The 27,977-nt window shown below is 39.6% G+C and overlaps 1 protein-coding gene across 1 annotated transcript; it reads right to left on the bottom strand.

Annotated features, from left to right (window-relative positions):
* Nucleotides 1–392: 392 nt before the first annotated feature.
* Nucleotides 393–26,004, bottom strand: LOC133991085 (5'-AMP-activated protein kinase subunit gamma-1-like). The gene is made up of 16 exons (XM_062429552.1): nucleotides 25,690–26,004; nucleotides 24,258–24,323; nucleotides 22,098–22,347; nucleotides 12,745–12,971; nucleotides 7,929–7,980; nucleotides 6,819–6,925; nucleotides 6,102–6,183; nucleotides 4,459–4,517; nucleotides 4,312–4,357; nucleotides 4,164–4,218; nucleotides 3,932–4,058; nucleotides 3,501–3,666; nucleotides 3,365–3,402; nucleotides 3,108–3,254; nucleotides 2,927–3,020; nucleotides 393–1,240 (listed from the first exon to the last, which is right to left on the bottom strand). Exons 1-16 carry the CDS (start codon nucleotides 25,771–25,773, stop codon nucleotides 1,209–1,211), a joined length of 1,632 nt encoding a protein of 543 aa, XP_062285536.1. The 5' UTR covers nucleotides 25,774–26,004; the 3' UTR covers nucleotides 393–1,208.
* Between the last annotated feature and the right edge of the window lie 1,973 nt (nucleotides 26,005–27,977).

Below are 27,977 nucleotides of genomic sequence, written 5' to 3'. Positions count from 1 at the left end.
TGCCAAGCAATGGCTGAGATAACCAAGTTGTTTTGCATGTTTGTGAGCATCAAATTACATGAAGCATCAAAACTAGGACACCACTGAAAGTAAATGTAAAAAAAAAAAAGCATCTAAAAAGACATATTTTCGGTTTTGTCATACCTTTACAAAAATGCATCATCAAGCCACGATGACTCACTACTGATGTAAAATAAGTGAAAGTACCCGCTGATAGTTCTTGGCTGACTGAATCCTTACAGTTGCACTTGCCTTTGCGTATTTCTGTGCCATAATGGTTTTGATTTTATTCATGATTTCTTTTTCTTTTTTTTGAGTCAAATCTATTCAAAACAGAAAGATTTTAAAATGTAGGTCTGGAAAATGCAACCAAAGAAAGGTAAATCTATTCCGAATTGGAAGTAGAAGGTACACTTAGCCACTTACTTTAATATTACACACAATTATTTTTCTTAAAACCTCCAAATAATTGCACTCATTTGAAAACAAAAAGTCCAAATACTGTCAGTTTTAAACTGAGCTGTGTAGGCAGGGCAAACAAAAGGCACAAATAAAGACTGGGCATCAACCCCTCTATATTGGCACTGGCCAACACTTTTCTAACAGCCTTAAAAAATGACCAATTTGTATGTGAAGTGTAGTTTTGCTACTAAACATGAAGTTGCATCTGTGAACGTCCCCTTTCTACAGCAAACACTCAGGAGAGGATTTGCCTTCCTGGAGGTGATGACATTCAGTATCCAGTGCACTATGAATGAGACAACTGATGACGGCAGCATGATAATAACTACACAACCTAAAACACTGAAGCCCTAATTCATCCGGACCTGTCTCAACTTTCCCAGGCAGGTGACCATAATGCATCTGTCCATATGTGTGTGTGTGTGTGTGTGTGTGTGTGTGTGTGTGTGTGTGTGTGTTCTTGTGGCTGTGTATATATATAGTATATATACAGTATACTGTATGTGTGTTCATCTGATCAGTGTTCAAACAAACAAAAAAGGATACATTCAGAAACCCAATCCACAGTACAGGAACTCCACTTCACTCAGCTGTCTAGCTCTTTGGTTTCCAAGCCTCTATAGTGCATCAGTTGCAGGCGTCTCTAGGATCGTCAGACTGGCCCCATTAGCCTCACGCTCCCTACCTCAACCTCTCAATTTATTTACTCCCAACACGTATCCACGTCAGCTGATGCTTCCTCCCTCTCACTCAGTCAGATTCTCCTCCTTACAGGCATCTGAGGAGAAGAAGAAAGAAATGTGGTTATAACATTAGCGCTGTAGCATTTACTGCTTAACGACAGCTTGTTGTTAAATCTAGACCTCATTAAAATATTGCTCATCATTTATCATAATGTATGACTCACTCTCACCAAGGCTTGATGACAAACTTACCACTCCACAGCAGGTTTTCTCTAAGAATAAACACCAACACAATTTTAAAGTGTTTAAATCCATGATATGTGTTTCTAGTAGGATTTAATGACTTAATATTGCACAACTTTCCACTCCAATCAACAAAAGTGAGAGTCAGCATAATTTGCTGCTGTCTTCTTATCTGTGGAAAATATAGACTTTTTTCTAAACTGAGTGCCCTGTCTTCAAAAACAAGATTTATCCTTCTTTTTGAAGCCCTGCAGGATTGTTCCATTGGCCTTCGTTTCACCCCAGTGAGAAGCTGCAACAGAGTGGTAAATTTAACTAAAGTGAGATCGCACTAATCTACAAATATTAGTGATGATGTAAATATTTCAATGAATCCTCGGTTGAAAAACTGCGAACCTATCATTTAAAAAGAGGGCCAGTTAATGTGTGTGTGTGGTGTTTCCTTTTACAGCACTTTGCTGGTCTGCTGCAGCCTTGAACACACAGCGTCCATCACTGAATCACAAAAATTATGCAAGCGTCTGTTATTTACTTTCAACCACATCAATGCTAAACATATTCACATCCAAGTGGAGCTTGCTAATGGCAAACACAGCTGCATTAATGTAAGCCAAACATACTGTAAGTGAGCAGAATGTATAATATATGAAGCCTCTGTGTGGGACAGGTTGAGCCTTAGTTCATATTCAATCCAACATTTGTGATTCAAACTGCTGTGGAAAAGCAGCACAATTAAAACTGTAAATTTCAGGTTTCAAAACAAGTAACAATGAGCTCTTCATGTGCATTGGACACAGTTTGGGTAATGTTATTCAACCAGAGTCACATTCTTCGGGATGAACGTAAGACAAATCAACTTTCATTCATCGTTGCTTAAACTAAACATAAGACTTATCCAAGTTATTTGCATAGACCTGATGCCAGTCTTCATTCAATAAACTCATTTTGACACCAACTTTGTCCTCAATTCATGTTGCTGTGCTACCCGTCCGATGTCAACATGCATTGCCTGACATCCATGAAACTTTAGGTCTTTTTCTTTCTCATTGCACACAAAGTATTTTCAAAGTATATCAGTATTTCATGCAAATCCAAACAGAACTATGGAAGGAAATGCACCAGATTTACCATCAATTTGCTCCACACATGCTTGGAGTGGTGTTCTTAACATAGAGGAGATCAAACTGCTTACCCCTTGTGACATCATTGTATCATATAATGAAAAAAACTTTGATTACTTTGTCAAATATATTTCAATGCACTGGTGAGAAAGCGGTGGAATTATTTTTTTAACCATCATGTCCTGACAGAGAGTGACGGACTCGTCATCCCGAGACAAAAATCCACACAGTGGCATCCAGCAGGACAAACGGGGTGTCGAGCACCATGCCTCCCTACAGCCAGCTACAAGCGAGAGCTGGCTGGGAACGAATCATGTGCTCTTCCTACCTGAGACAGGGTTAGAGGGTGGGGTGGGGAGAAAGCTCAGGGTCCAGGACAGAAGGGGAGTTGGGGCTAGCGATTCTGAGCATCTATACCTGCTGGGCTGAGCACCAGAGCCTGGAGGATGTCCGACAGGGAGACGATTCCCTCGATACTGGAGCGTTCGTCCACCACCACCAACCGATGCACCTAATTTAAAAAACACAGACACATTCACAGATTAGTTTTGAGACACTTTTTTCCACGTATATTTGTATGTGTGTGTCAAAATCTCACTTCAGCTTTGACTATTCTGTCCACAATTGTCTCCATTGTTTCCATTTTATGGCACTTCATGACTCCTTCGAAGTACTGAGAGCGATGTTTCAGAGCCTGGGTCACTGTAATGTCCAGGTTGTTGTACGTCTTCTCAGCAGCCAAGTTCTGCACACAAATAAGACCATGTGTTGTCCAATGTGAGCCAATACACATCATAGAAGGTAAGTCTGCATTTTGTCTCATTCTTAACAGAAATTGTAGAAATTTCAACTCACAATCACGTCGAATTTGGAGTAAATATCCACAACTTTGCCTGCAAGAGAACACAACAAACTCCAATGAGTAAAAAGGGAAGTTCATTAGCACCATTGTTCAAATATACATCTTAAATATTGAAGTCTGTAATGTTACCTGACTCATCCACAACAGGCAAAGCAGACACTCTTCTCTCCACAAAGATGTTGAGTGCTTTAATGATGGGCGTGTCCGGGTGGATGAAAGCGATGTCACGATACGTACCAATGCCCAACTCCCCAAGAGTCTGCTTCATGAAAGCTGGCTTTGGCATTTCACACATCTGGAGAACACAAACACAGATAAAATGAGAAGAATGCATGTTAAGGGTGATCACCTTTTCATACTAATCACCAAAAAATACAGCCAGACTATTAATTTCAACATTAACCACTAGGGGGCAGCAGAGAAATGAAAGTGGGACATAGATGAGGGGAACTTCAAAAGTTCTCAGCAGAATGAATCACAATCACCCATCATTTTTTCAAGTTCAAGTTAATTAAACACTTATTCACAAACAGACTAATAGCAAGTGTGCTTGGACTCACAAAGAGCTGGAGGAACTTGAGGATCCTCTTGTGTGTGAGAATATAAAGTGCGTTCCCCGTGACTGGGTCGATGACAGGCAGACGGTGAATTTTGTTTTTGATGAGGGTGTAGACTGCATCGAACAGACTGCAACACAACAAACACGATTAACAGTGACGATTAGCGCAATGAAATCTTCTCAGACTCACTGATCTGAACCAAAACAAAAAGATTCATTATCTAAAGTCAGACCTTGCATCAGGTGATATGTTGACGAGAGGTTTGAATGTTGCTTGAAGGTAAACCTCTGTGGAGCAAGGAATGAAATGATGTAGTATATTAACTGTTGCCCACAAAACAATTTGCTGCAACAACATGAAAGTGTGAACATGGTGCTAACCTCTCCACGTCTCAAGTTTATGTTCCTCTAATTCATATATTTGCACCTGAAATATAACAAGAAAAACCAATTTAGTTAAAAAGAAACCATACAGAAATTCTTGATGGGAAATGTCTCAAGCAAACATGATCTTTTAAGTGGACCTACCATTGGTGACTTATAGTATCTGTGTAGTATGATGATGAAATCTGTGATTGTCAGCATTCCTGCAATTAAAAACAGACATTAAACACGTTGAATGTAACATACAGGGCTGTGCCTGGGTCAATGACGTATAAGGATTTGCAACAACTCAATTGTAGAATAATAAAAAACAAGCATATCTAATGCAGTAGTTCAAACATTCAGAATGTTGTGTACCTGAAGATCCATATTATACATTTGAAATTAAGTGATTTTAGTGGGTTTTTCAAGATTAATTGGCACTGGCCTTAAAGAGTCATGTGGTGCGACCATGATTCATCTTGAAATAAATCAATTTACTTAACACGCTTCACATCTTTTTTTACAAGTTTTCAGTAATATAAAGTGTTTGGAAACAAAGTATTTGAATTTTTTTTAAATGTTTGTAAATTATGATCTTTTATTTATATAAGATATTTCAAGATCAAAATCACTTTCAAATTGTAATATGAATTGTCAGGTGCACAACATTCTGAATGTTTGAACTACTGCATTAGATATGCTTGTTTTTATTATTCTAAAATTGAGTTGTTGAAAATCCTTATACGTCATTGACCCGCCTGCAGGCGTTTAGCAATTGGTTAGAAGAGACAGAGCTAACAAGGGCGTGGTTCAAACAACACATCGCTGACTCCCCCCACCCTCTGTGCTTTATCCTCATGCTGACTTGGCATTCATTATTCATCACAGGCTGACTTGCAATAAACTCTATGCAGGAGAAAAAAACACAGCACAACAAAGCCAATTCACTGCTGGTTTGGGTTTTGAAACTGTCTTTCTCACAGAAGGTCTGCAGTAATTTATTTATTTTTTGTTTGCTAAACATTTTCTCCAACCTCTCTGAGCACTGGTCAATACAGAGTAGTCACTGCTGTGCTTAATGGTTTATGGCAGCTCTAATGACTTCTGCTCAATATAGCATCATGCTCCACTAGCCATGACCAGCGGCATTAATACACAGTGTTTCCTCTGTATTCATTTAGCAATGGCACACAAGCACAGCAAGGACATTTTCCATCTCTGTTAAAAAATTAGAAACATTACAGCTGCAGTGTTTTTCTCAAAAGAAAATATGTGGACCACACACATACTGCAGACTCATAAAGGTGCTAAAGTCAAATCCGTAGAGCAAATAAGGAGAAAAAAAGGCATCTGCACATTTTTCTCATGTGTAATACTGAATCTTTGTGTTCCCTGTGGAGAGATTTTTGACTAAAAGCTTAACAATTAAATCTGCAAACTGCATTGCCTTTAGAAACCCTTTTCTTATTATCTGGTCCAAATACTTAAAATTGTAACTGAGCAATCTTTTTAAATTCAAACTCAGCTTAAACATACCAACTTAGACCACAACAGCAGGAAAACCAAACCAAACAAAACATCAACTTATGACATTCTCAGAAACACTGTTACTAAATATTCAAGCTTCTTTTAAATGACTACCAGTATTTAACAAGCTCTACAAAGCTCTTGTAGGAAATCTTATATGCAGGTATGTCGCATCATAAACTACCAATAAAATTACAGCACTTGATTCTACAAACTGTAATAATCATTACTTGAAGAGACAACAAAGTCTATTTCTTTACAGTTTTAGGGCTTCTTACCCACAAAGCTTTGCTTCTCTGTGTCCCATAGTGGAGCTGCTCGCACACCATTGGCTACCAAGGCAAAGAACGCTTTCTTAACCTATAAAGCAACAATTGGAAATGACATGTAAGATTATCAAATTCTTAACAAGATTTAATTATCCTTTCTTAAATAAAAAGGTTTTACATGTGAAATTGACTCATAATCATCATTACATTACTCTTTTTGGTTTCTGCCACATTTTCAAAGAGTAGAAAATAACTTTTCTGACATGTTTTGTGAAGTGCGCTCTAAAGCCTCTATTGTTTTGATCTGCTTTTAGTATTTCGTTCTCCTTTAGATAAAGTTTCTTAACCTTTTGCCTTCAGTTGATTTAGTGGTTGAAGATCTACACATCAAAGGGGTCAAGACCTCTCTGGGATTACAGTTTAACAGCTTTACGACAGTTTCATCTACCATCTCATAGAAACTGCTCCAAGGCAAAATACTGTTTCCTCCCCTATTGAATATTAACTTAGCCTGAAAGTTGGTTGCCCTTAAAATTAAGATTCTTCAGCCAGTAGAAGATTTTTTAACACATGCTGTATAGTACTGCTGCAACTGGTCTTCAGCAATGACTCTGCTGTGTCTCTGAAGGTTTGTGAACTCACACCTCACTCTTTGTCATCCATGTTAAGCATTATCATAAAAAAGGGGAAGTTAAAGTATAGAGATGTCAAAATCACCACACTTACCTGAAGCGCTGTGTCAAACACAACCAGTTTTGAACTTGTAGGGACAATGTCGTAGCACTTGTGGGATTTCATAAAGCGCATGTAAATATCACTCTCAGGTTCAGCAGCTAGAAGAAAACAGCAAGAAAAACACTTTGAGAGGAAGGAGAAATCTCACAGGGAATATTTAATGAGGGCTTGGAAACAACACATGCTCAAAGCCTAAACAACCATTATGGGTTTGGACCACTTACTGCCACTTTAATGCTCCATCTTACTGATCATTATTCTCTCAAAATAATGGAAAAACAAACATGGGATGTAATGTACTGTAGGAAGTCCCCTGCACATGATGAAACAGTCATATTTTCCACATTTGGTTTGAAATAAATATTCATATAAATATTTTATTTTTAAGTGACAATGAAACATTTGCTTGTTCCAGCTCCTCAGATGTAAAGATGCTTTAATTCCCCCTGTTTAATGTCATTTTAAACTGAAAATCTAACTGATGGTTAGACATCACTCTGGACTCTACTTGTGATTGCAATTCGTCATTACTTTTTTTTTTTTTTTTTTTAACTTTACTTAACTTTAATGGTATATCAATTAATCATACATAATTTGCATAATGATGCATAATCTTCAACTGCAGCCTAGTTCACAAGATATAAGAAAATATGTTCAAAAGCTTTAATTAGCATAATTGGGAGGCCTGTTGAATATCTCTTTTAAATGCAAGTAGCTTCAGCCTCATGTTGCGCCAACATGCGTCATCATTCATGACTACTGCTGCGCAAAATTCTCATTCAAACAAATATTCAAGTCAGACATTCATAGGATTGGATGATCACAAAACAGTGAAGGCACCAGCCTGTGGAAAGCCATTATTTCTGATAAATTCTCATCGGATGAGTCGCTGATCTCTGTGGATCTGACTGAGCAGACGCTGCAAAGGCGCACTGCGAATAGATTCTACACATGTTTCTGATATGTCGCCTACTTCAAATGTCTCCTTAGGCTGGCAACATCGCTGGAATATCTACAACATTTTGAAACCACCCTAACATTACAATGCGCCACACAAAAGGTAGTAAAAAGAGAGGACTGTATCAGTAGGTTGACACTTACCATCATCATCTAGTTCAAGTTTCTCCAGCATGCCTTCGAATAAACCGTAGATCTGAAAGAGGGGGGGGGGGGGGGGGGGAGGCAGAAGTTTGCGGTGAAGAGAGCAGCAAACCTTCACGATACACGGTAGCGCACGACAAAACTTTGCTGTAAATTGTGAGTGAGCAGCAGGGTGAAGCGACTTCTCCACAGCGGCCCCGGTAGACTGCGATCAGACGGAGTGTGTTGCGCAAAACATCAGAACAACACCACGACGTCGTGCGCCACCGGAGTTTTACCAATATCACAAAGCTCCTACAGGTCCGATAGATACACACAGATGACGTTGCGGTTGCAAGCTGAAACTATAGTGGCACATTATTATTAGACTACACACACCCTTTAACACTCAAGAGTGGAACAGTCCCGATCTATTTGCTGCAGTAGAGGGAACCAATGTCTGTACGCTTTTTCTGCAAACAGCTACTATACAAGCGTGCAAGCATTAATCCTACAACAATAAATCAGCCAGACTCACTGCTGAAGCTATAATCTGTTAAACTCAAACTCAACACTCACCGCAGGAAAAGTCTGTCACAATGAGCGTGGAGGGGAAAAAAGCAGGAAGCTCCACGCGCTGTGGACACGCCCCTCCATGCAGAACAACCTGGGTGCTTCACCATATTAGGAAATCCCTTGCGTTGCTTAGCAGCAAGAAGCTGGGGATGCCTTGTCACATCCTCAGCGTTAATTTCCTCAGACAAGACGAGCAACATGGTAACATGGCTGAGACCTGTAAAATACAGCTCTTTAGGACCTTGGTGTCGGCGGCAGCAACATGTGAAAATAACATGCAAATTCTGCTTTTTCCATCTCCAGCGCAGGCCAGTTCCCAGCATGAAATGTGCTGTGTCATGCTGAGATATTTGCATACTCAAAGTGTGCTTGTTGATACATGATTTTCCCCTTGGTTCCTCATTTGCACCATTGTCCACTGCAGCAGTATGACAAAGCCTGCATACCTGCCTTGGGATGCTCCACAGTCCCCAGTGTTCGTCCTGCAATGGTGACACAGCGCTTCTCTCGCCAAAAACCACTCCTGCACTTTCATAAATCTTACCCTGCTGCATCACAGTAGGCACGCAGCCTGCTTCATTAGTACAGCACACTCCAGAGAATGAGACATATATAATCCATTAAATTAATTGTTTTCAAAATTGGATTTGGCAAAAAGTAAGCGACTACATCAGGGTATTATTTTGCAATCCTCCCTTATGTACGATGGAGGGAGGTCGGGTGGGGGTGGGGGGGCATAGAAAGGCACTGACTCATTGCTCCTCAATCACAATCATGAGTCCTTGCGTGTTAATTTCAACAACATACAATATTGGTGATGAAATATTGATTCACCCTCCCTGGCTCGAATCCACAATCACTCACAGGTGACAGGTCGAGATAGACCCTCAGATAATTATTCATTTAAGTGGGACAGAGCATCATGGGATTTCTCACTAGCTGTTTGAAATATCGTATCACATCCTGACTTGGATTGTCAGTGACCTATGGTTAATCTTGAAGGGTCCAAAAAAAACTCACTTTTTCAGTGCTTGTGCATATATATTTGGGTCTCAGACATGCCTACCATCACACAACCTGCAGAATAAGACCATCCAGTCAGTTTGGTGTGAGCTAGCTTGCTTTGAACTCACATCTTTGTTTCTTCACAACTAATTTCTAGACAAGGGTAACCACTGTTATTTTTGCAAGCAACTGGACCGGGAGCAAACACAATATATCTATGCTAAGAGCTAAACATGCAAAACACTCTGTTGTTGACTGTTAAAGACCAGCACAAATTGCTTCACTGGCCCCCAGCTGGCACACTGTGAGTTTTTTTTTCCATTACACAGAGTGAGTGTATGTTGAAGTCTCTGCCAGAAACTGATCCTGGCTGCTGGCTAGAAGTGGACTCACCGAGTGTTCAGCATCTTTTGATTATGCTGTGAACTAGTAAGTCCACATTCCAAGATGGACTGCCAGCATTTTTGCTCAAAAGCTGTGCAGAAGAACTGACATCAGCAGGGTGTCCGATATTCAGCGGTCCTTAGACACTTGCACTGTCCCAGCTTTGTGGAAAAAGTCAGTCATAACATCAGTGCCTAAAAAAACAGTGCCACAGTGAATGATGATTATCGTCTGGTACCTTTGACCTCGATTGTCATGAAATGTGGAGAAAAATACAGCTCAAGAAGGCAGTTGAGCCAATGTTAGATACATGCCAATTGTCTTTAAGGACGTGGCAGCAGTCAAGATGCCTTTCTCAGCACTTCTCACTTTATCTCCAAGCACCTTGAGAACAAAACGCTTGCTTAAACTGATTTTATTCTTTTTTAACTAATAGGACAAAGCAAGTGAAGGCCAATGGGACACTGTCAGACTAAACACAGCAAAATAGGGGTCCTACAAGGTTATGGTCACCTATACACTTTACAGTGTACACTAATGACTGCAGAAAACCACACCACTATAATTATATTGTTATATTTGCTGATGATACTGCGATTTTGAGCCTTCTCCACAAGGACATGTACCCTTCTGTGTACCACGATGACATAAGACACCTTCATGAAGTTTGTGGCACAAACCATCTCAATTTCAATGTCACCAAAACACAGGAAAAGCTCTTTGACCCAAGGCAAGTGACTGACCACAGGCCAATTGTCAGCAAAAGACCATACAGACAATCAGGTTTCCTCACATAAATACTTAAGTTTCCACACAGACAACCTTCAGTGCTGGAAAACCCACATTGATAACCTGTGCAAAAGACTGCAGCAACAATTTTCATTACTTAAGCGATTGAGGCTGTATGGAGTGAGTGGTCTACTGGGAAATCCAAAAGAGCTTTATTAAATATGGAATTACAGCATGGTTTGGCAAGCTAACAGTGCATATAAAAAGCAGGATTGCCAGCATGCTTGAAACAGCTATGAAGGCAATAGGGAAGAAAGAATGTGAGCCCATACAGAGCCTGTATGAGTAGGTAGTACTGAGACAAGAAAGTAAAATCACTGCGGACCCTGAACATCTACTCTTCTCTGAATACAAACCTCTGCCATCATTATCGGTTCCAGTCTCCATCAAGCTGCTGAACTGTAATGCTAAATCTTAGTGCAATAGGGCAATTCAGAATACATACATGTGCACTACAGTTTTTTTTAAAAACCAACATGTTGTCAGTGTGAAATTTCTCGCTTCTTATGTTTTTGTGATTTTTTATTTTTTTTAATGTGTAGCAATAAACTGCAGCACTGTGCCCAAGACAAATTTCCCCTAAGGAGTTGTTGGAGGTGTGTTTGTCGTCTGCAACTATTCATCAAACATCATCACTGCGGCTGTTTCTGCTTGTGCTATTCCTCCCTGCATTATTTGTAACTGATTCACTGAACATAAGGTTCCAAGTATCTACATATCTTGTTGTCTAAAACCTGTTTTATTGAAGAAAGGCGGCTGCTAAAGAAGCTCGGCTAATTCAGTGATGATAATGTTTCATTTCCTCTAATTCTTCAAGATTAAAGTCTCCTGTTATTTAGTTAAAAGCTTTTAATATGAAGCAGAAAAAGCAGGAAATGTTGGGTTTGCAACAGCAGTACCTTAACACGACTGATACATGTTGCTGGCCAATCAGAACAAAGAAGGCTCATCAGGAGAGGGGCCTCAAAGAGACAGGTGCTAAAACTGCCTGTTAAGAGACAGAGGCTGAACTGAAAGGCTGCATAAAGGGCCAGTACATATATATTTTTAACTGTGACCCATGTAAAGCTACTTGAGAGAGGTCCCTGAATGAAAATATGGAGCTGGAAATTAGCTTTAAGTAAAACCCTTGGTGAAAAACCTTGTGACAAAACCCTGAACTAGTTCTCAGCTGTTTTTGCTGCAACAGTGTATCAGTTAGTTCTGCAGCCCGCTTAGCCATCATCTAATGTTGGCTGAGATACTGCTTTAATCCTGAAACAATATTTACAGCTTCTATTTGCCATCAATGCTCAGGGCAAACAGTCCTGTTGACACACACAATACTTCAGTATCAGAAATCAAATTAATTGAATTGCATCATCCATTCTTTCTATTCACCACTGTCCAAGTAAACGCTTATGAAAGAGTAAAGTAGCGTGTGCCTCATGGACTGTTATAACCACAAAGGGAAAACAGTTATTAGCTTCAACATCACACGATCCTTGCAGTATTATCAGTACACTTTTAGCAAATATAAACTAGTACTACTGATATCAAATTGGTTTAAATACTTCAGCATCTTACTTGTAAATTAAAGTAAAAATATAGTCTCATACTTAGTCTTATTTTTAAATAAAGACAAAAATGTTTCACCAGTGGTGCAAGTACTGGCGCCTCCACTTGAAGAATTCATATGCATAAGCTATTCATGAGCCCCGAGACATTTCAGTAAATACTTGTGAACTCGCTCTCTCCCAAAGCAAGAAACTGGAGAGATGACCTTTGAACTAGTTTTGTATCTGTGATGTGAAATCTCTCAGGTCTATAAACAACAAAGGGTGCACTGAAGTCATGGAGTCATAAGACATAAAGTCTTCACACCAAATTTATGTTTATGTTCACCAACTGCTGATTGGTGCAAGAACCCACAACAAAATCTCTTAAAGTCTGAGTTATAGCCCCTTTAATTAACTGTTCAGAGTCCACACACAGAGTTAACAGAGTTAACTGCTCTAAGGTAAACAAATGAGATGTATTCTTAAAATGGATTGCGTCTCTTTAATGGCTTCAAGATTAGTAACATTTTTGCAGTGTGACTCACGTGTTGTGAGGTAGAGTATGGTGGCACAGGGCTTGAGGAAGGGATCGGGGGTTTAGCAGAGGGTAGACCTAGGCGCTGTCCTGTGTCCGGAGGTGTGGAGAGACAGCGGGAGCGGGAATTCGGCTCCAGGCGTTCAGGGCTTGGGCCACTCTGATGGGCCTCCTGGGTGAACACTGGCTGGCTGGCTGCCTGTGTTGGGGTGGTTGGTGGTGTGGAGAGTCCAGAGGCTGTGGAGAGATAAAGGTCCAGTACAACAGATATTTAGCAACTTATCTCTTGTTCCTCTTGATTTCAGTCCATACTGTGTTTTCAGTGACACTGAAATGCAGTGCGGATTAACATCGTTGATAGGCTTAGTTGGTAAGATTGAGAAGCTACAATCGTGACTGCTGCAGATACCATCAATGCTGTTGCATGCTATAACAGACAAGGAATGCACATCTGATCCATCAGGGACTGAGAGAGAGCTGAAGCTACTGAGAAACAACAGAGATAAATGAGATAAAGCCTTGGCTCAGCTGACAGACAGGGAGGAAGTAGGTAAAACACAAAGAAACCAATAGAAGTGTCAAGTTTGTTACTATACTATACTACTATAAGTTACTATAAGAAATAATATTAATATGAGTATTGATCCCTAGTATACAGATATGTGGTTACACTATACTGCACTGTAACATGTAGGCCCCAAGCAGTCAGGGCTAAAGGGTGCTCTATCCCAGAAGCGGTTGTCATTCACAGGCTCACCCCAGGGTGTGTCCCGTTCCCATTATTCTATACAAATGATTGTAGTAGTAACTACTACGACAGGCATCTCCCGAAGATTGCAGATGACACTGTTTTAATCAGTCTGCTTCAGGATGGAGAGTTCGATCATGGGCCAGTTGTGAAGACTTACAGTGCAAAACAAAAAAAGGGGTGGTGATGCCCCCAACAGCACGCAGCAACTTTCTTTAGTAGATATCAATGGCAGACAAGTCTGACCACCCAGTCTTGGAAGAATTTGCTCCTTGCCCTTCTGGGTGGAGATAAAGGTTCCTCAGGGTAAAATGCAAGAGGTTTACACTTTCCTTTGTTCCAAGTGCAATAAATGCGCTTCATTTGCACTGAACTTGAATTACATTTCTAAGATGCACTTTATTATGTCTACCATTCCAGTGGTTTGATACTTTTAATAACCAGATATATATTTTTTGGCTGCTTGCTGTAAAACTTGTGATTAATGTCCCATATCCTCTTGTATGTTGTGTTTGTGTTTTGCCCTCTACTGCAAAGGGAGGGACAATAAAGATCTGAGCTGAACTGAAATGAACTTTTTGGCTTGGTTGTGCCATTTTACCAATTTTAGATCTTGAATGGTTTATTGTAAACAAGTACTTAAGTTATTTGATTCAATTTTTTTTTTCTGGTTAAATGATGAAATTAAATGATGCACTTTATAAAAATAATAATGACTGAACACATAAAAAAAAAAGGTATTAAAAGCCCTACATGCCCATGGTGCACAGTTGGTGTTTCACTTATTTTGCCTAATTAAACATTGTCTGAGGACTGTGTAGGAGTGTAATTCCAGCATTACTCCACCTCACTTCAACCTAAGCAAATAACTAATTATTATAAGTAAAAACACCTGTGTGGGTTTGCAAAAGATATGGGGTGTTCTAATCAACAATAAGAGGTGTGTTTACATGAGAGTTACAAAAACACACATTTATTTTTAAATTTTATTTTGGTATTTTAAACCCTGTATTGTTTACACCCACAGCCAATTATATTATCTTATATATCAGTGTAATATTGTGAAACTACCTAGTAAAAAACACAAAAAAACTGCTCCATAGCTACTAGAGGTCAGAAACTCCACAGGTTACTTTTCATTTTTTGTTGATCCATCAATTAGTGTGTCTTCAGATTTTATACTATCAACGAAGAAACTGTAAATATTAAAAGCCTCAAAATATCTGAATTGTGTGATGGAATATGACTGAAAAACACAATAACAAACAGAATCACCAAAAGTTACATTTAAAAATCATTTTAGAAAATGTATTGATTAATCTATATATTTTTAAAGAATATTGATACAGAATCAGGAAATTTCATATTTAGCAATGATTTGACTTTTTTTACACCTAATTCTATGACATTTTCTATATGTAAATGTAATTATACCTTTATTAATTGATTTTAAAAATATTTTAATTAAGCAATTGATTATAATTAACCACTAAAGAACTTTAGGCTAGAATTATTCTGGCAGCATATCCCTCGATAACACTGCAGTAAGCTGGCAGCTGTTGACATCTGCATCACTCTGAATGTGATCATGAAAAATCTCTTGATGACACTCCAAAGGTCATCACATCTGAATGAGCACTCTGAAAGGTGATCAATAAGAAATAACTGGACAAAGAAACACAATGAAACATCCAGGTCACCTTTTCCCTCTTCATGACATCCTTCCACAACAACTAGGCCAATTACAACACAACCACAGGCATTAAACTTAACTCCAGTCAGCTGTCTGTGATGCATCTCCTGCTCCGGTAGTGTCAGGTTGGAGGTGTCAGTCACATGACAGCACACTCACATGCTCTTTTGCGTGAGGCGTCACAATATTACACACAGTGACATGTGACACTCATACTGACCTGGCTCCACCCCGCTGACATATTTCAGAGGCCAAACAATGAGTGACATGAGTGATGTGTACCAAATGGTTCACATTACAAGTCCTCCACCATTAAACTTCCAGTTGACTTATAACATGTCGACATATACAACACAGAATGTGGAGCTAACACATGAAGCAAAGCCAATGTATGAGTATGCTAATGTGACACAAGGACTCAGCCAGCAGCATGGAAATACGAGAATGAGTTTTAGTAAATCATTCAATTTGACTTAATCATGTGCAACAAACTAAGATCATTACCAGATATTTCAATTTATTTATTCATTTTTAGCATTTGAGGCTAGTCCTGAGTGACCCAAGAGAGACATCTCCATATTATGATCAATATGGTGTAGTGAAAATCTGGAGAAACTACAGCTATCTTACAACTGTAATTTGCAGTACTTCTGTTCTGATAATAATAGAGAACCTTCAAAAAGAAAAATAGATTACATTCTGCATTTAAATAAACCCCTGTGTCTTGAGTGAACATGTTTTTCTTGGTCCGTCTAAGTGCACTCCCCACTATCTCTTGACATTTAGTTGGCCAGCCCTCTCTGGCTTGCTGCTTCCGCCATGCAGCCTTCTTATTTTAGCCACGCTGTTGTGGCACATTCCACAGGAGGAGATAACAGCGGCGCTGGGAGCCCTCTCCTCAGCCTGGTTATTAAGGGGCAGCTAGATACCACCCAGGAAACAGGAAATAAATGCCTGGCTGTAAGAAGTCTTAGTATATCCAACTTTACACACATAAAAGAACCTCTCACAAAACATTCTACAGAATATTTTAAAGTGAGGCATCCTATTTCGATCCAATTAGTTGCATTAATCAATAAGTCGACTGACAGAAAATGAATGTGCGACTATTCTGACAAATGATTGACATTTTTCAAGCAAAAAAGGCTAACATTCTCTGGTGTTAGCATCTCAATAGGGAGATCTTCTGTGGTTACTGGTCTAACAAAACAAGCCATTTAAATATTTCACCTTAAGCCTTAGAATCTGATGTAATGTGATCTAATTTTCTGACATTTTATAGATCACATGACCAATGATTAATAGATCAAATATGAACAAATTAATCCGTAGTTGCAATTGCCAGTCACTAACATTTTTGAGAGCAATTCAGGGATCTGGAACCAGGCTGATGTCTCCTGGTAGTCTTGCTGCAATTGACTATAATGCTGTGCAGTCAGCAGCACCCATAAAAAACGATCCTCTGGGTGCCCCCCCAGGGAGTTGACAGGGTGTTTTCAGTCATGTGGGGAAACAGTGACTCTAGAAGCAACACAGGCCTCATTGGTTGAGGGCAGAGAAGTACTGAAGCCACAACAGACCCAGTGAACACCCTGCTACAGCCTGGTCAGCCACGTAATACAATGAATCACATCTGTGAAAGACCATGTTTGTATAGGTGTTCTGGTTAAAACTGGTGTGCAGATTGTGAAGCAATAGGTGATATGACAAAGAGTCAGTGACCCTGATTAGCAACAATGGTCTAGAAACAATTTACTAGGTAAACTATAGCACCAGCAGCCTCCTAATAATAGGTTCACAAAATTGATCCAAAAAACATAAGTATGTAAATAAGTGTGCAAGCTGCATCATGGAAAAACATTTAAATTTAAATTTACTGATATACTAACTGATATACAAAGTGTTGCTGAGAAGCACACAAATGTCCTCTTAATGGCCACTTTTGAAATGTCTCATGCAAATGTCAGCTTCTGAAAGGGTGCAGAAAAACAATCTGCATTGCAGCTTCCGCAGTGTGAAGTCTCTGGATCAAAACACTGTCGTATTCTTTCTTTACGATGAACTCCGCAACCAATACAGCCACATATGCACATACATCATTATGACAGGACTCTGCTCCTCTCATCTACTCAACCGAGGTCAGACTGGCTCTAAATCAGGAACTGTGAAGTCGGTGATAAAGTACCACTTGAACGCCACAGTGATCCCCAGTGCTTCTCTCATCAAGTGTTATGAGTTTACACTTTACAATAACTGCTTTAAGTCTGCATACTGATCCATGCTTTAGTTTGGCATACGTCTTTTCTGTCACGGTTCATGGCCTGTCTCATGAAAACCTGCAGGAATATTAAGTGAGAAGAGAAAGCCTCCATATATAAGGACCAGCCCCTAAAATTCAACTTAACATTTCTGACTGTATTAAACTGAAATGCTTCCTGTCAATTTTAATAAAGTTTTTAAATTGGAGCAGCTATTCTGAAGAGACTGCCTTTGAATGTGGGACATTAATAATGACATTGAACTGGTACTATATCAGGTAGTGTGGCTATAAAATACTCTTCTGCAATGGTAGAACTATTCAAAAATAAAAATACATTTCAAAGTTGTTGCTCCCTTTCATTTAGACAGTGCATTACGTAACAAGTCTCCAATTAATACTTTCATAAACCACTTTTACATTTGAATGATTGGAGTCATAATAATAAAGTACATTGCATGAATTTTGAGAATGTGGTAGCTACCATCTTTCCCCTGGTTAGCCCTCACATATAGCTTTAGCGTGAATGCACTGCATTCATTTGTGAAACCCGAGACCACCCACGTAACCAGCACCTAAACTATAAAGCTATAGCAAATGGTATAGATAATCTACATATGTATACAGTGCCACTAAAAAGTTTGGACACATTTTCTCATTCAAGTGAATGGGAAGGAGTGTTCACACTAAGACTGGTACTGTATGTAGAATAAGAGATTTATATTTAATAAAGAAGATGCTCTCTTTTATGACATTTACTATAGGGACAATAATAATCATTTTTAAGAGTAATTGTGCAGCATCCTGAAATTTTTGATTACATTATTCTGAAAACCTTAAAATATATTGTCCTTCAAATGTGCACTAACATTGTATGATTGCAAACATGCAAGATACGAATGCAAAACTACTGGAGGAAGCTGAAAGGACATTTCATGATAAGAGCAGGTGAGGAGTACTGTAGGTGAAAAGCACAACACATTACCAGAAAGACACGATGCCTCGGACTGATGCCTCCCTCCTAGCCCATCTTGCTCCTTGCGTTTCTTGCTCCTCCTCAAGCTGCCAAACCTCTTCATGGAACGCGGTGAATTGTGTGTTCAAAACTAAATGTGACCATGACCATCTGCATTACCACTGGGGAATAAACATTGTTCAAAACTGTCCCAAATAAGAGTCATTCCATTTGCAATATGAAGAAAGTTGTGCAGGAAATAATTTGAAAAGTATGTTTAACTGATGTGACTCCACAGATCTTGACAGTGGTTAGGCTTGGTTACACTGTCTAGTCTTTCTTTAAGGAAAGAAATTGTCCTCTTTTCCTGAAAGGAGGAAACTGGTCACCTACAACTGACGGATGAAAAATATGTACGATGGTCTTCTTTTGAGTTATTGTTAATCTGTGCAGAAAAAAAACTAATTTTGGCTATTCTGCAAAGTTAAGCAATTAATTTCTTCTTGGAGATGGCAGTACTACTTACGGACAAAAAACGACAACATCAGCAAGTCACCAATATAGGCTAAGCTTGCATATCCAGGCAAAAAAAAATAAAACGGAGCAGAGAGCCAGCAGGAAGCAACGTACAGTCTATTTGTCAGCTCATATATTAAATGGAAAAGAAATGGAGAGTATGAAAGCTGTAAATTCCAAGCAACTTCAGAGAAATGTCCCTCTCCCAAGTGATGCAAATAATGGCTGGTAACGAAGTGCCTCTTCCCCCTCTCAGTGGTGTCAGTGCTGTAAATTGTCAGGTGCAGCTGTGGGTGTCGTCTCTTTAATATAGCACGCGTGTCAGCAGCCTGTAAAAGGAGGCCAGTCTATGAGGGACACAATAACGATTGGCTAAGGCTTCACATCTCCCCGCCCCTCCTCCCACTGCCCTCCCTACTCCCAGAGAGTAGCAGCACAGGCACATCTGTCTCACTCAGTCTTCGCACAATGTAACATACATTCAAGATCACACAGTTGTTTTCTGTGAGATAAGAACCTTAAATTCTCTGAATTTGAAGTTGAGCCATTAACAGGATTAAAAATAAAGACATAAAGGTTACAGTTTTCCGCTTAGAGTCCCACAGCTTTGTCATTTGTGCAGTCAGTTGTAACTTTTGGGGGCCTGACCTTTAAGATTGCTGAGGCCAACCCCCGTCAGATGACAGCAGGGGGACATCCCATGTTTTGTCAGCTGATCAGAAAGCTTCCATTCAATACCACTAGCCTCCCCTCACTGCAACAGATGGCCCACTCGGTGCTCACATTAGCTACAGCCTGTCCAGGACAGATCTCAATTAACATGTTATGCAACTGTTCCTCTCAGCTCAGTGGGTCAATGACCAATATGATTTAGGGATTGAGATATCAATGAGTCACCTCAAACATCCTGTCACAGTCTCTGTAATGTTTTCACTATCCTACTAAAGTTAGTTTAGTTAGTTTATCGATTTGTGTTGAAGGTTGCTAAGTTTAAGGTTTCCATTTGGGCTTCCTCAATGACCAGTAAGGATATAAAAGGCTATACAAAAATACATCTGGGTGTCTTTGGTGTATTTTGCTAAGCTCCTTCCTAGCTTAATTTCACCACTCAAAAAATAAATGAAAAAATCTACCTGCCCTTGTAAGGACTATGTTTTGTGAATTTGGAAACTCAAAACTACTCAGTTCCTTTATTTACTGACAACATACAGCACACAGTAGCAAGAGAGCAGAGAGCAGAGAGAGAGAGAGAGAGAGAGAGAAGAGAGAGAGAGAGAGAGAGAGAGAGAGAGAAGAGAGGAGAGAGAGAGAGAGAGAGAGAGAGAAGAGAGAGAGAGAGAGAGAGAGAGAGAGAGAGACGAGAGAGAGGACGAGAGAGAGAGAGAGAGAGAGAATGGTTGTGTGAGGAGCTCCTGAGTGTGGTCACTTCCAGATAAGGCTATGAGAGTGCTACAGTTGCCTTCAGCAGTGTGAGGGACTGACAATGTCCAGGCGATGGGAATACACAGATTTAGAAGAGCTGGAATGAAGAGACATTCTGATCATAGTATGGATATAAATGCACCTGAGAAAAACAACATTTACCCAATGATGGATATGCAAAAGAAAAAAGTCAGATGCTCAGAAATACAATAATTCTGCAAAAAACCTCCAAATGTACTTAAATGATAAAAATAATAAAAATGTAGAACTTATAAAACAATGACAACTTTATCAACACTAGTTTCAGAACTAAATCAAGACAAGTCTTTGCCTTCAGCACACCCTTGTGGCTAAAGGGGGTGCCTACAAAAACATACCACCAACAAAAATAGAATGACTGGTGAGCTCACTCCCAGTCACTGCATCATATTCATTTGAATCATTTACGAGCCACATCATTAGCCAGTAAACAAACACAGAGGATGTTTTATCTCCAACCACATCATACATTAGCAATCCTGAGCATCTGGCACGAGAAAGTCGTGGCAGTTAGTGTGTTTTGGTGTGTTTTTAGTTCGGTTACCATCAATAACAATCTCCAGAGGAAACGGAGCATGCTGACTCTTGAGGTCTGGCCCTAACACATCTATTCCACCAGCCTCTGCCAAACTGACCCTCCGTGAGGAAACAGAGAAGAATGGGTATATGTACGAGCCAAAAACACATGACTCATCGTTCTGCTGTTTGATGCTGCGTCCAGCAGGGCTGTTTCCATGTAAAACAGGCTGTTTTTTGTTATGTAATAATCAACCACCCAAATGCACGAGAAACGAGAGCTGAAAATTTGCCTGTTAGATCTGTACTTCACAAAAGGAGGCCTTGTTTAGCCTAATCGGTCTCATTCCCACTTCTTTGTGCATACCAGTATGACCATTAAGTCATTAATGAATTTGAATGGTGATATGAAGAATGCACCATGGCTGGGTGCCCACCTGTGGGATGCCAAACATGTAACTTAATCTATTAAATTGGCTTTGCAGTGCATAAGTCAATGTTAGGGATGGAATGCTAAAAAAACTTGTTTGATTCTGACAATAAACAAAGCTGACCATTTCCTTTTCCAAGAGAAGGTTGTTGAGAATAGTAAGAGGATGACTGATAATGAAGGGACATCTGTCTGCACTCAAGTGATCGCCTGCCTGTCTGACGAGGCTTGTGTTGGCTGTGGAGCATCACAAAACAAAGAAAAACAAAGCAGTGGGGTTTTTTTTGTTTTGTTTTTTTTTTAACCATGAGGAAACCAAGGCTTTTACTTCCTTATTGACACAATAAAGTAACTGAGAAAATGTGGCACAGCATGTTTTCATGTCAGTTCCATCTAATGCTGCAAAATATCTGAACTCACGAACTTAATCAGATAGACACAAGTTCCTGTATGTGGCTTTACAAAGTACTCAGAGCAGGAAATCGAAATGTCTGTGATACTGCAACCTCATGTATTGTGTCTTACATCCTGTAAGATCATTTTTTACCTATGTCTGCTTCTGTACAAAATAAAATCAATATTGATCTGTGTCATCATGAGATGAAACGATCTCTGTCAGGAATTTCCTAAAATGCCAAACTTGAAAATAGTCCTTCTTTTGAATTTCTATCAACAACAACCTGAGTTTTCATATTGACACAGTTAAAAATATATGTTAATAAAAGTTAATGTTCATTCACGTCAATCGAAAAGGGTAGTCAGTGCGTTGGTTGCTTTTTGGACTTACCTTTCCTGGTTCTGGAGAAGATTTTCATGCTTGCAGGAGTGGCGTTTGATGAGGAGCGGAAGATGCCACTGAAGCTTAGGCGACGGGGGGACTTGGGTGGGGAGTTCTGATAGGAGGGATAAGGGAAGATAGTTTTTGGCGAACCTGAGCCGGTCTTCGATGGCACCGGAGCAGACTGGGGACATGGGGGCAGGGGGCTTCTCACAGGAACTCCTTTGATGGGACTGGCTGAACGGATGCGACGCTCTCCCTGAGAGACAATTAGGACACAGTTTTATTTCCCTGCACTTGTGTACACGTGTGGTTTATGAACAGAGTGTATCCACAGTGAGAGGCTGCAGAGCCAAGCTGTGAAAAGCCCAAAGATCTAAAACAAAGAGCCATGCCAGATAAGCAAATGCACAGAAGTGATTTATTGTGAAATAACACATGCTGTTGCACTGTTTGTGGGGGCTCGCTCTGTTGGTCACTTCTCCTTTCCTCACATATGAAACAGTGTTTTGTGTAGTTAGTCTGATTGAAACACCACATAGTATCTAATAAAAACCAGTGCAAGAATGAAAGTAAAAAAATGCAAAGTACAACAACAAAAAGTATTTGCATAACGTAGTTGTAATTGTAAAAGCAAGAGAATTGATCGCTGGTCCCGGGAGCTCATCGACACATTTTTCACGTCTTGTCATTTTATATTTTAAAGAAAATCTTTGATTCTATTCAAATCAACAGTTTGCAGGAGCATTTCATTTTCTTCCATTAAACTGAGCTGAAAAGAAATCTGGTGCATGGACATTTTTGCAATTCATCCTGAATTCACAATGTTTTACAACTGAAATGTTCTTTGTCAGACACTACACATATACTCTCTCCATTTCCCTCTAAGACATCGTGCCACACAAAATGTTAGCATGGAACCATTTTAAATAGCCTCGCCCTCTCTACGCGGGCAGCTAAGAGCACCATCAGATTCACTTATCAGACAATCTGCACTCCTCCTAGTTACACAATAGTGACACTATCTTTCATTGTGACTTCCTGTCTTCATAAGTATCTTTACCAGGTCAATATCATGTAAACACATGGAGAAATCATTCTTTATTCGCTGTACAGACATCAAAACACAACATGAGAGACGGCAGCCAATCTAGCTGGAGACAGAGAGAGCCTCCTCCCACCAATGACTGCTGCCTGCTCTGGATGTGCCAACAACAAACCATTTAACCGTTTGTAGGCTCTGTTACAGTAAAGCACTGTAAAATACAGGAATATCTAGCTCAAGGGTTATATTTACAGCAAACAGTAAAATGCAACAACAGTGTTTTGGTAACATTGTGGGTAGATTAATAGATGAAAAGCCTGCGTAATAACCACTTTCAACTAAACATATGAGCTGCACAGTGATATGAAGTGCAAAGAAAACCACTGCTGCTGCAATTGAGAAAAAGGGTACTGAAAACAACTGAGACTCAATCACTGAATTTGTTATAAATCCAAAAAGAGATGAATTGTTTCGTCTGGTCTCCTTAACAAGGGTCCAGGATAGTATTTGCTTAAGGCTGGCTCTACTCCATACACACATTTCTGTTAAAACCAATCCTGTGACAAATCTGAGGGAATGAGAGCACACACCCATCTCCTCTGTTTGCCAACAACTCTCGCTCCGTCATTGTGTAAGAGCTTGTTAAGGCAAGTAAACTAGATATCGGGGTCTGTCTGGATACAAAATATCTCTTTCAAAACACAAGACAAAGCAGTTTTTCTCATCAGCTTTGCACAAATATTATTAAAACAAAACTAATTAGAAAAGGTAACATTTATTCTGGCTGATCTAAGATAATGGTCAAAGATTATTCAAACTCAAATCAATTAGAGCAGACAGTAGGAAGAGGCTGCTTTCTTTTATAAAAATCAATTTCCTGTATGTGATCCTGCTATGCTTGGAGACAGTGGGCGTAATGTTACTGCAAACCAGTGAGGGTTGGCAGAATGGGAGAGATAGACTTGTGTAATATTTTGCTCCGTGAATATGTCGAAAGCCAAACAAACTGAGTGAAATAGACAAGATAAATTATAAGCTGGGAAAAAAGCAAGCTTCAACAAACAAACAGTTGGCAAGTAAATGAAGAATGACAGCACAAGAATAATTAAATGGAAATACTTTACCATCTGAGCGCCACTTTTGGTTGAGCCACTTGTCTCCGGCTGTGGGGAAGTGAACGCACCGAAGTCCTGCACATAAAAATCACACCTAAGCGTCAAGGATAAAGCTAACTTCCAGGAAATACAGGGGGAAAAACAAAATGGCATGTCATAACAAGTAACATGAATGTCTTCTTAGCAAAAGCAAGATGAATGAAAACTGACAAAATGGACAAAATGCTCTTCTTTGTCACTTTGAGTGACAAGTTCAAGTTGATAACACACTTTTGACATGCCACTGAAAGAAGATAAACATGTTTTGCTGCCACCATGGAGAGCTTTGCAAGAAAAGACAACACTTAATACACTCCTTCACCATACCAAGGGTTGGGTTTTACATTCCACTTTAGACAGATAATACTACGCATGCTGCAGCAGAGAAGGAAGTTTAACTACACAGACATAATTAAACTATGCAAACCTGTTTTAATATCTTTTAACCTCTTGTGTCAGTGTTTTCACTAAGTTGTCAATTTATTTGTGGCAGACTAGTCAATGGGGGAGTCGTAGCACGTGAGAATTCACAAACAATTCAGGATGTTATTTTTCTAATCTATATAGGTGCTGCATAAATGCAAAGATAAGTAATCACATGGCACATTCAGCTGTATTTTTGCAGAGTCATTTCAAAACAAAACACACACACAGACACAATGTTCTACTTCATGGGAAACACAGTCTGTACAGAGTTCATGTATACAAACAAGCCATAGGTGGACATGAAGGATGTCATCCAAAAAAAAAACATGTCTGTGAGTTACAGTAGCAAGGCTGTTACACATGCAACAAGACAAAACAAAATGTGCTCACAGTATTTGTGAGATGTTTTAACCTTGAAAACAGAAGGTCTATAGCGTTTTACAGCCTACAGTCATACCATTCATCCACAAGTGTTAGTGTTAGAATAGGCCTGTGGTGTAAAGAAAAACACAATCACAGACACAAATTGTCCAGAATGATGAATAGAGGCAGTTGTAAACGAGGCATGGCTAGTGAAGTGAAATTAAATAAACAAAGGCTGTCAGTATAATGGCAAACATGAATTATGACTCATTGGTTTGGAGCAGGTTGCTTCCTCTGAAATCCTTCCTTGTTTTTAGCCACAGAAATGTGATGCACACAGTTGTTATTAAAGCAGAGTTAGCTGCAATGTTTACTGCTAATGCACAACACATATTTTCCAACAGTGCAACGCTGGTTTTGCAAAGGTAATTTAACATGGCCGTGATCCACAGACAGCTGTCAATCACAAACAAGCGCGTGCGAGCACAAAACCGAGGATGCAACAAAAATGGCCAAAAACTTTCAGCCCTAATTTAATACAAAGCGATGAGTTTTCCTATTTTTTTAACAGTCACAGTAAGAAGCCACATTAATTGATACTTCACCGACTCACTGGCATGTTAATCCGCAGACTTCTCCTCTTCTTTGGCATTTTCTTTGAGCTCTCCTTGTTGGACTCCATCACTGTGCTTCCCATTTTTTTCTTCTACAAATGAGCAAAAACATCAACAACCCCCCCTACCCAAAAAAAAGTGTGCTGCTGACTAACTGCAGTAAAGAGACTGCGGACCGTCCACGGCCGCCTCCGCCTACACTTCAGCTGCCCCCTTCTACTTACTACGACAACACCGAGGCGCTGCCTTTACCAGGAAGTAGGCTTGGCCGTCCAAAGAGGCAGGGCACGCATCTACAAATGACTTTCAACCACACGCTGGCTGTTTACAGATGTTGTGGCACAGTCGGTATCCCGGAGGAAATGTGTGTGTCCCTGCTACCCCTCACTGCCACTGAGAAACCGGGTTGTTCCGGTATGTTGTCTGAATTATTCATTTTTTCGTCAAACGCCATAAGGAAGTGGGGCTGTTTCTGAAGCACATTATCTTTCCACTCCCACTATTATTTCCTTGTAAGGTGGCAAAACAAAAAAAGTCAAAAGTGTGGGCGGCCAGCTAGGAAAACGCGTTTTTTTTTGTAAGGGGTGCTAATTTTGACGCAACACCAGGCAAATCTGCCACTTCACAGATGCTTCACCAACAGATGTCAGTGCGAGTCAGATTTGAACTGGTTTGATATATGGACAAGGATGAAATACAACTCAACAAGAAAATAATAATAGCAATTAAGTCAGTTTATTGATATAGTGGGCTACCTTTCATGAGCAATAAATAAATAATAATAATAATGAAATGACACATAGACAGGAGCATTTGTGTCCACAGCGTGCATGTATCCTCAATACAAAAAGAGAGCTGCTACAACCTCAAAAGTACAGTCTGCTTTAGTTTAAAGCCTGATGCAGGAAGCAGCCAACAAACACTGATCAGTCAGGTGTCACACAAGACCTTTTTGGCAACCTTTTGCAAGTAGCTCAGGGGTGTTTTAATAAAGCAGGTCACCTGCACCACTTTCATTAAAACGTTTGTCTCGGAAAACAAATCACCTTAATCCATATGTGAGGAAATAGCCTGGATAACTCCGTTATCTGAAGATTATAAGAAAAAAACATATTTTGGATAGTTTTCATTTGATAATGTTAGACAGGACATTCAGTTTCTCATGACTTCACACTTTTAACAAGAGTCAAAAATGACAAAACAGAACCTTGAACAGAACCAGATTTTACCTCAAATGGAGAAGAGATGGAAGTACTACCATGGACAACAGAAACTTGACTGTGAAGTTATTCATTTGGAAAACCCACTCCAGGAGCCGCTGTGGGTATGTGGGCTGAAATAAGTGTAGAAGGGCCACTGCTGGACCACTGATTAATCAGTTGCATGAAATGTAGACTAAGACTTTAATGGCTTTTGGCTGCAGTGTAGTATTTTCTGCAAGAAGTCTGAATTGTAGCTAATAAACTTAAAGTGTAGTGTGCATCCAAATGGCCAGTTTAACCCTTTTTGCCCCCCTTTTTGCCCCCCAAATGAGCTTCAGGGCCCTCCTGCATTGTACAGCGTCACCTTCAAATACCCATCAAGTTCAGAGCAAAGTACACATAGCAGAGCATTCCTGTGGGATTCAGTCATACAGTATGTGCCCAAAATTTACTAGTTATAATATACTAAAATACTAACTGTAGGTTTGCATGTCTCACTCTGGCAGTATCAGAGGTATGTAGAGGTGGCAGTATTTGGATCAAATATGCACTGAGAATCCCAGAAAAGATGGATGCTTGATAAATATCCACACCCATCACACCATACAGACAGATTAAATGGCATCCTAAATTACCATGTATGTCAGTGATTTCAACCTGAGGTTAGCGACAAAGGGTTAAGGAAAGAAAAAAAAACATTTGTTATATTCAAATGTTTGTTTTCTTAAATGTGTTTGCTCCTTCCTTGTGAAATACTGGATACTTTCATTTCGTCAGACCTTTAAAAATCCTTTAAATGACACAATCCGAGAGGGTAAATCACTATTGGGTCAAACTGGTCACAATTTATGTCCACATAAGGCCGTACAGGCTGAGATGAATATTTTCTACTTGTGACTTAAAGTAGACATGGCTTATTTCACGGATCCAGAGCTGAAATAACTAGTTGATAAAATCAGTCGGCAACATTGATTATTCAAGTCAGGTTTTTTTAAGCCAAAATGCCAGAATTGTCTGGATCTAGCTTTTATAAAAGTGAAAACTCGCTACAAAACTGAATATGTTAAGGTTTTCGACTACTGGTC

The sequence above is a fragment of the Scomber scombrus genome, chromosome 11 (genome assembly GCF_963691925.1).
Source record: "Scomber scombrus chromosome 11, fScoSco1.1, whole genome shotgun sequence".
NCBI classification, from domain to species: Eukaryota; Metazoa; Chordata; class Actinopteri; order Scombriformes; family Scombridae; genus Scomber; species Scomber scombrus.
The sequence above is the reverse complement of the archived record's forward strand: the minus strand, read 5'-3'. Positions and strand labels throughout refer to the sequence as shown.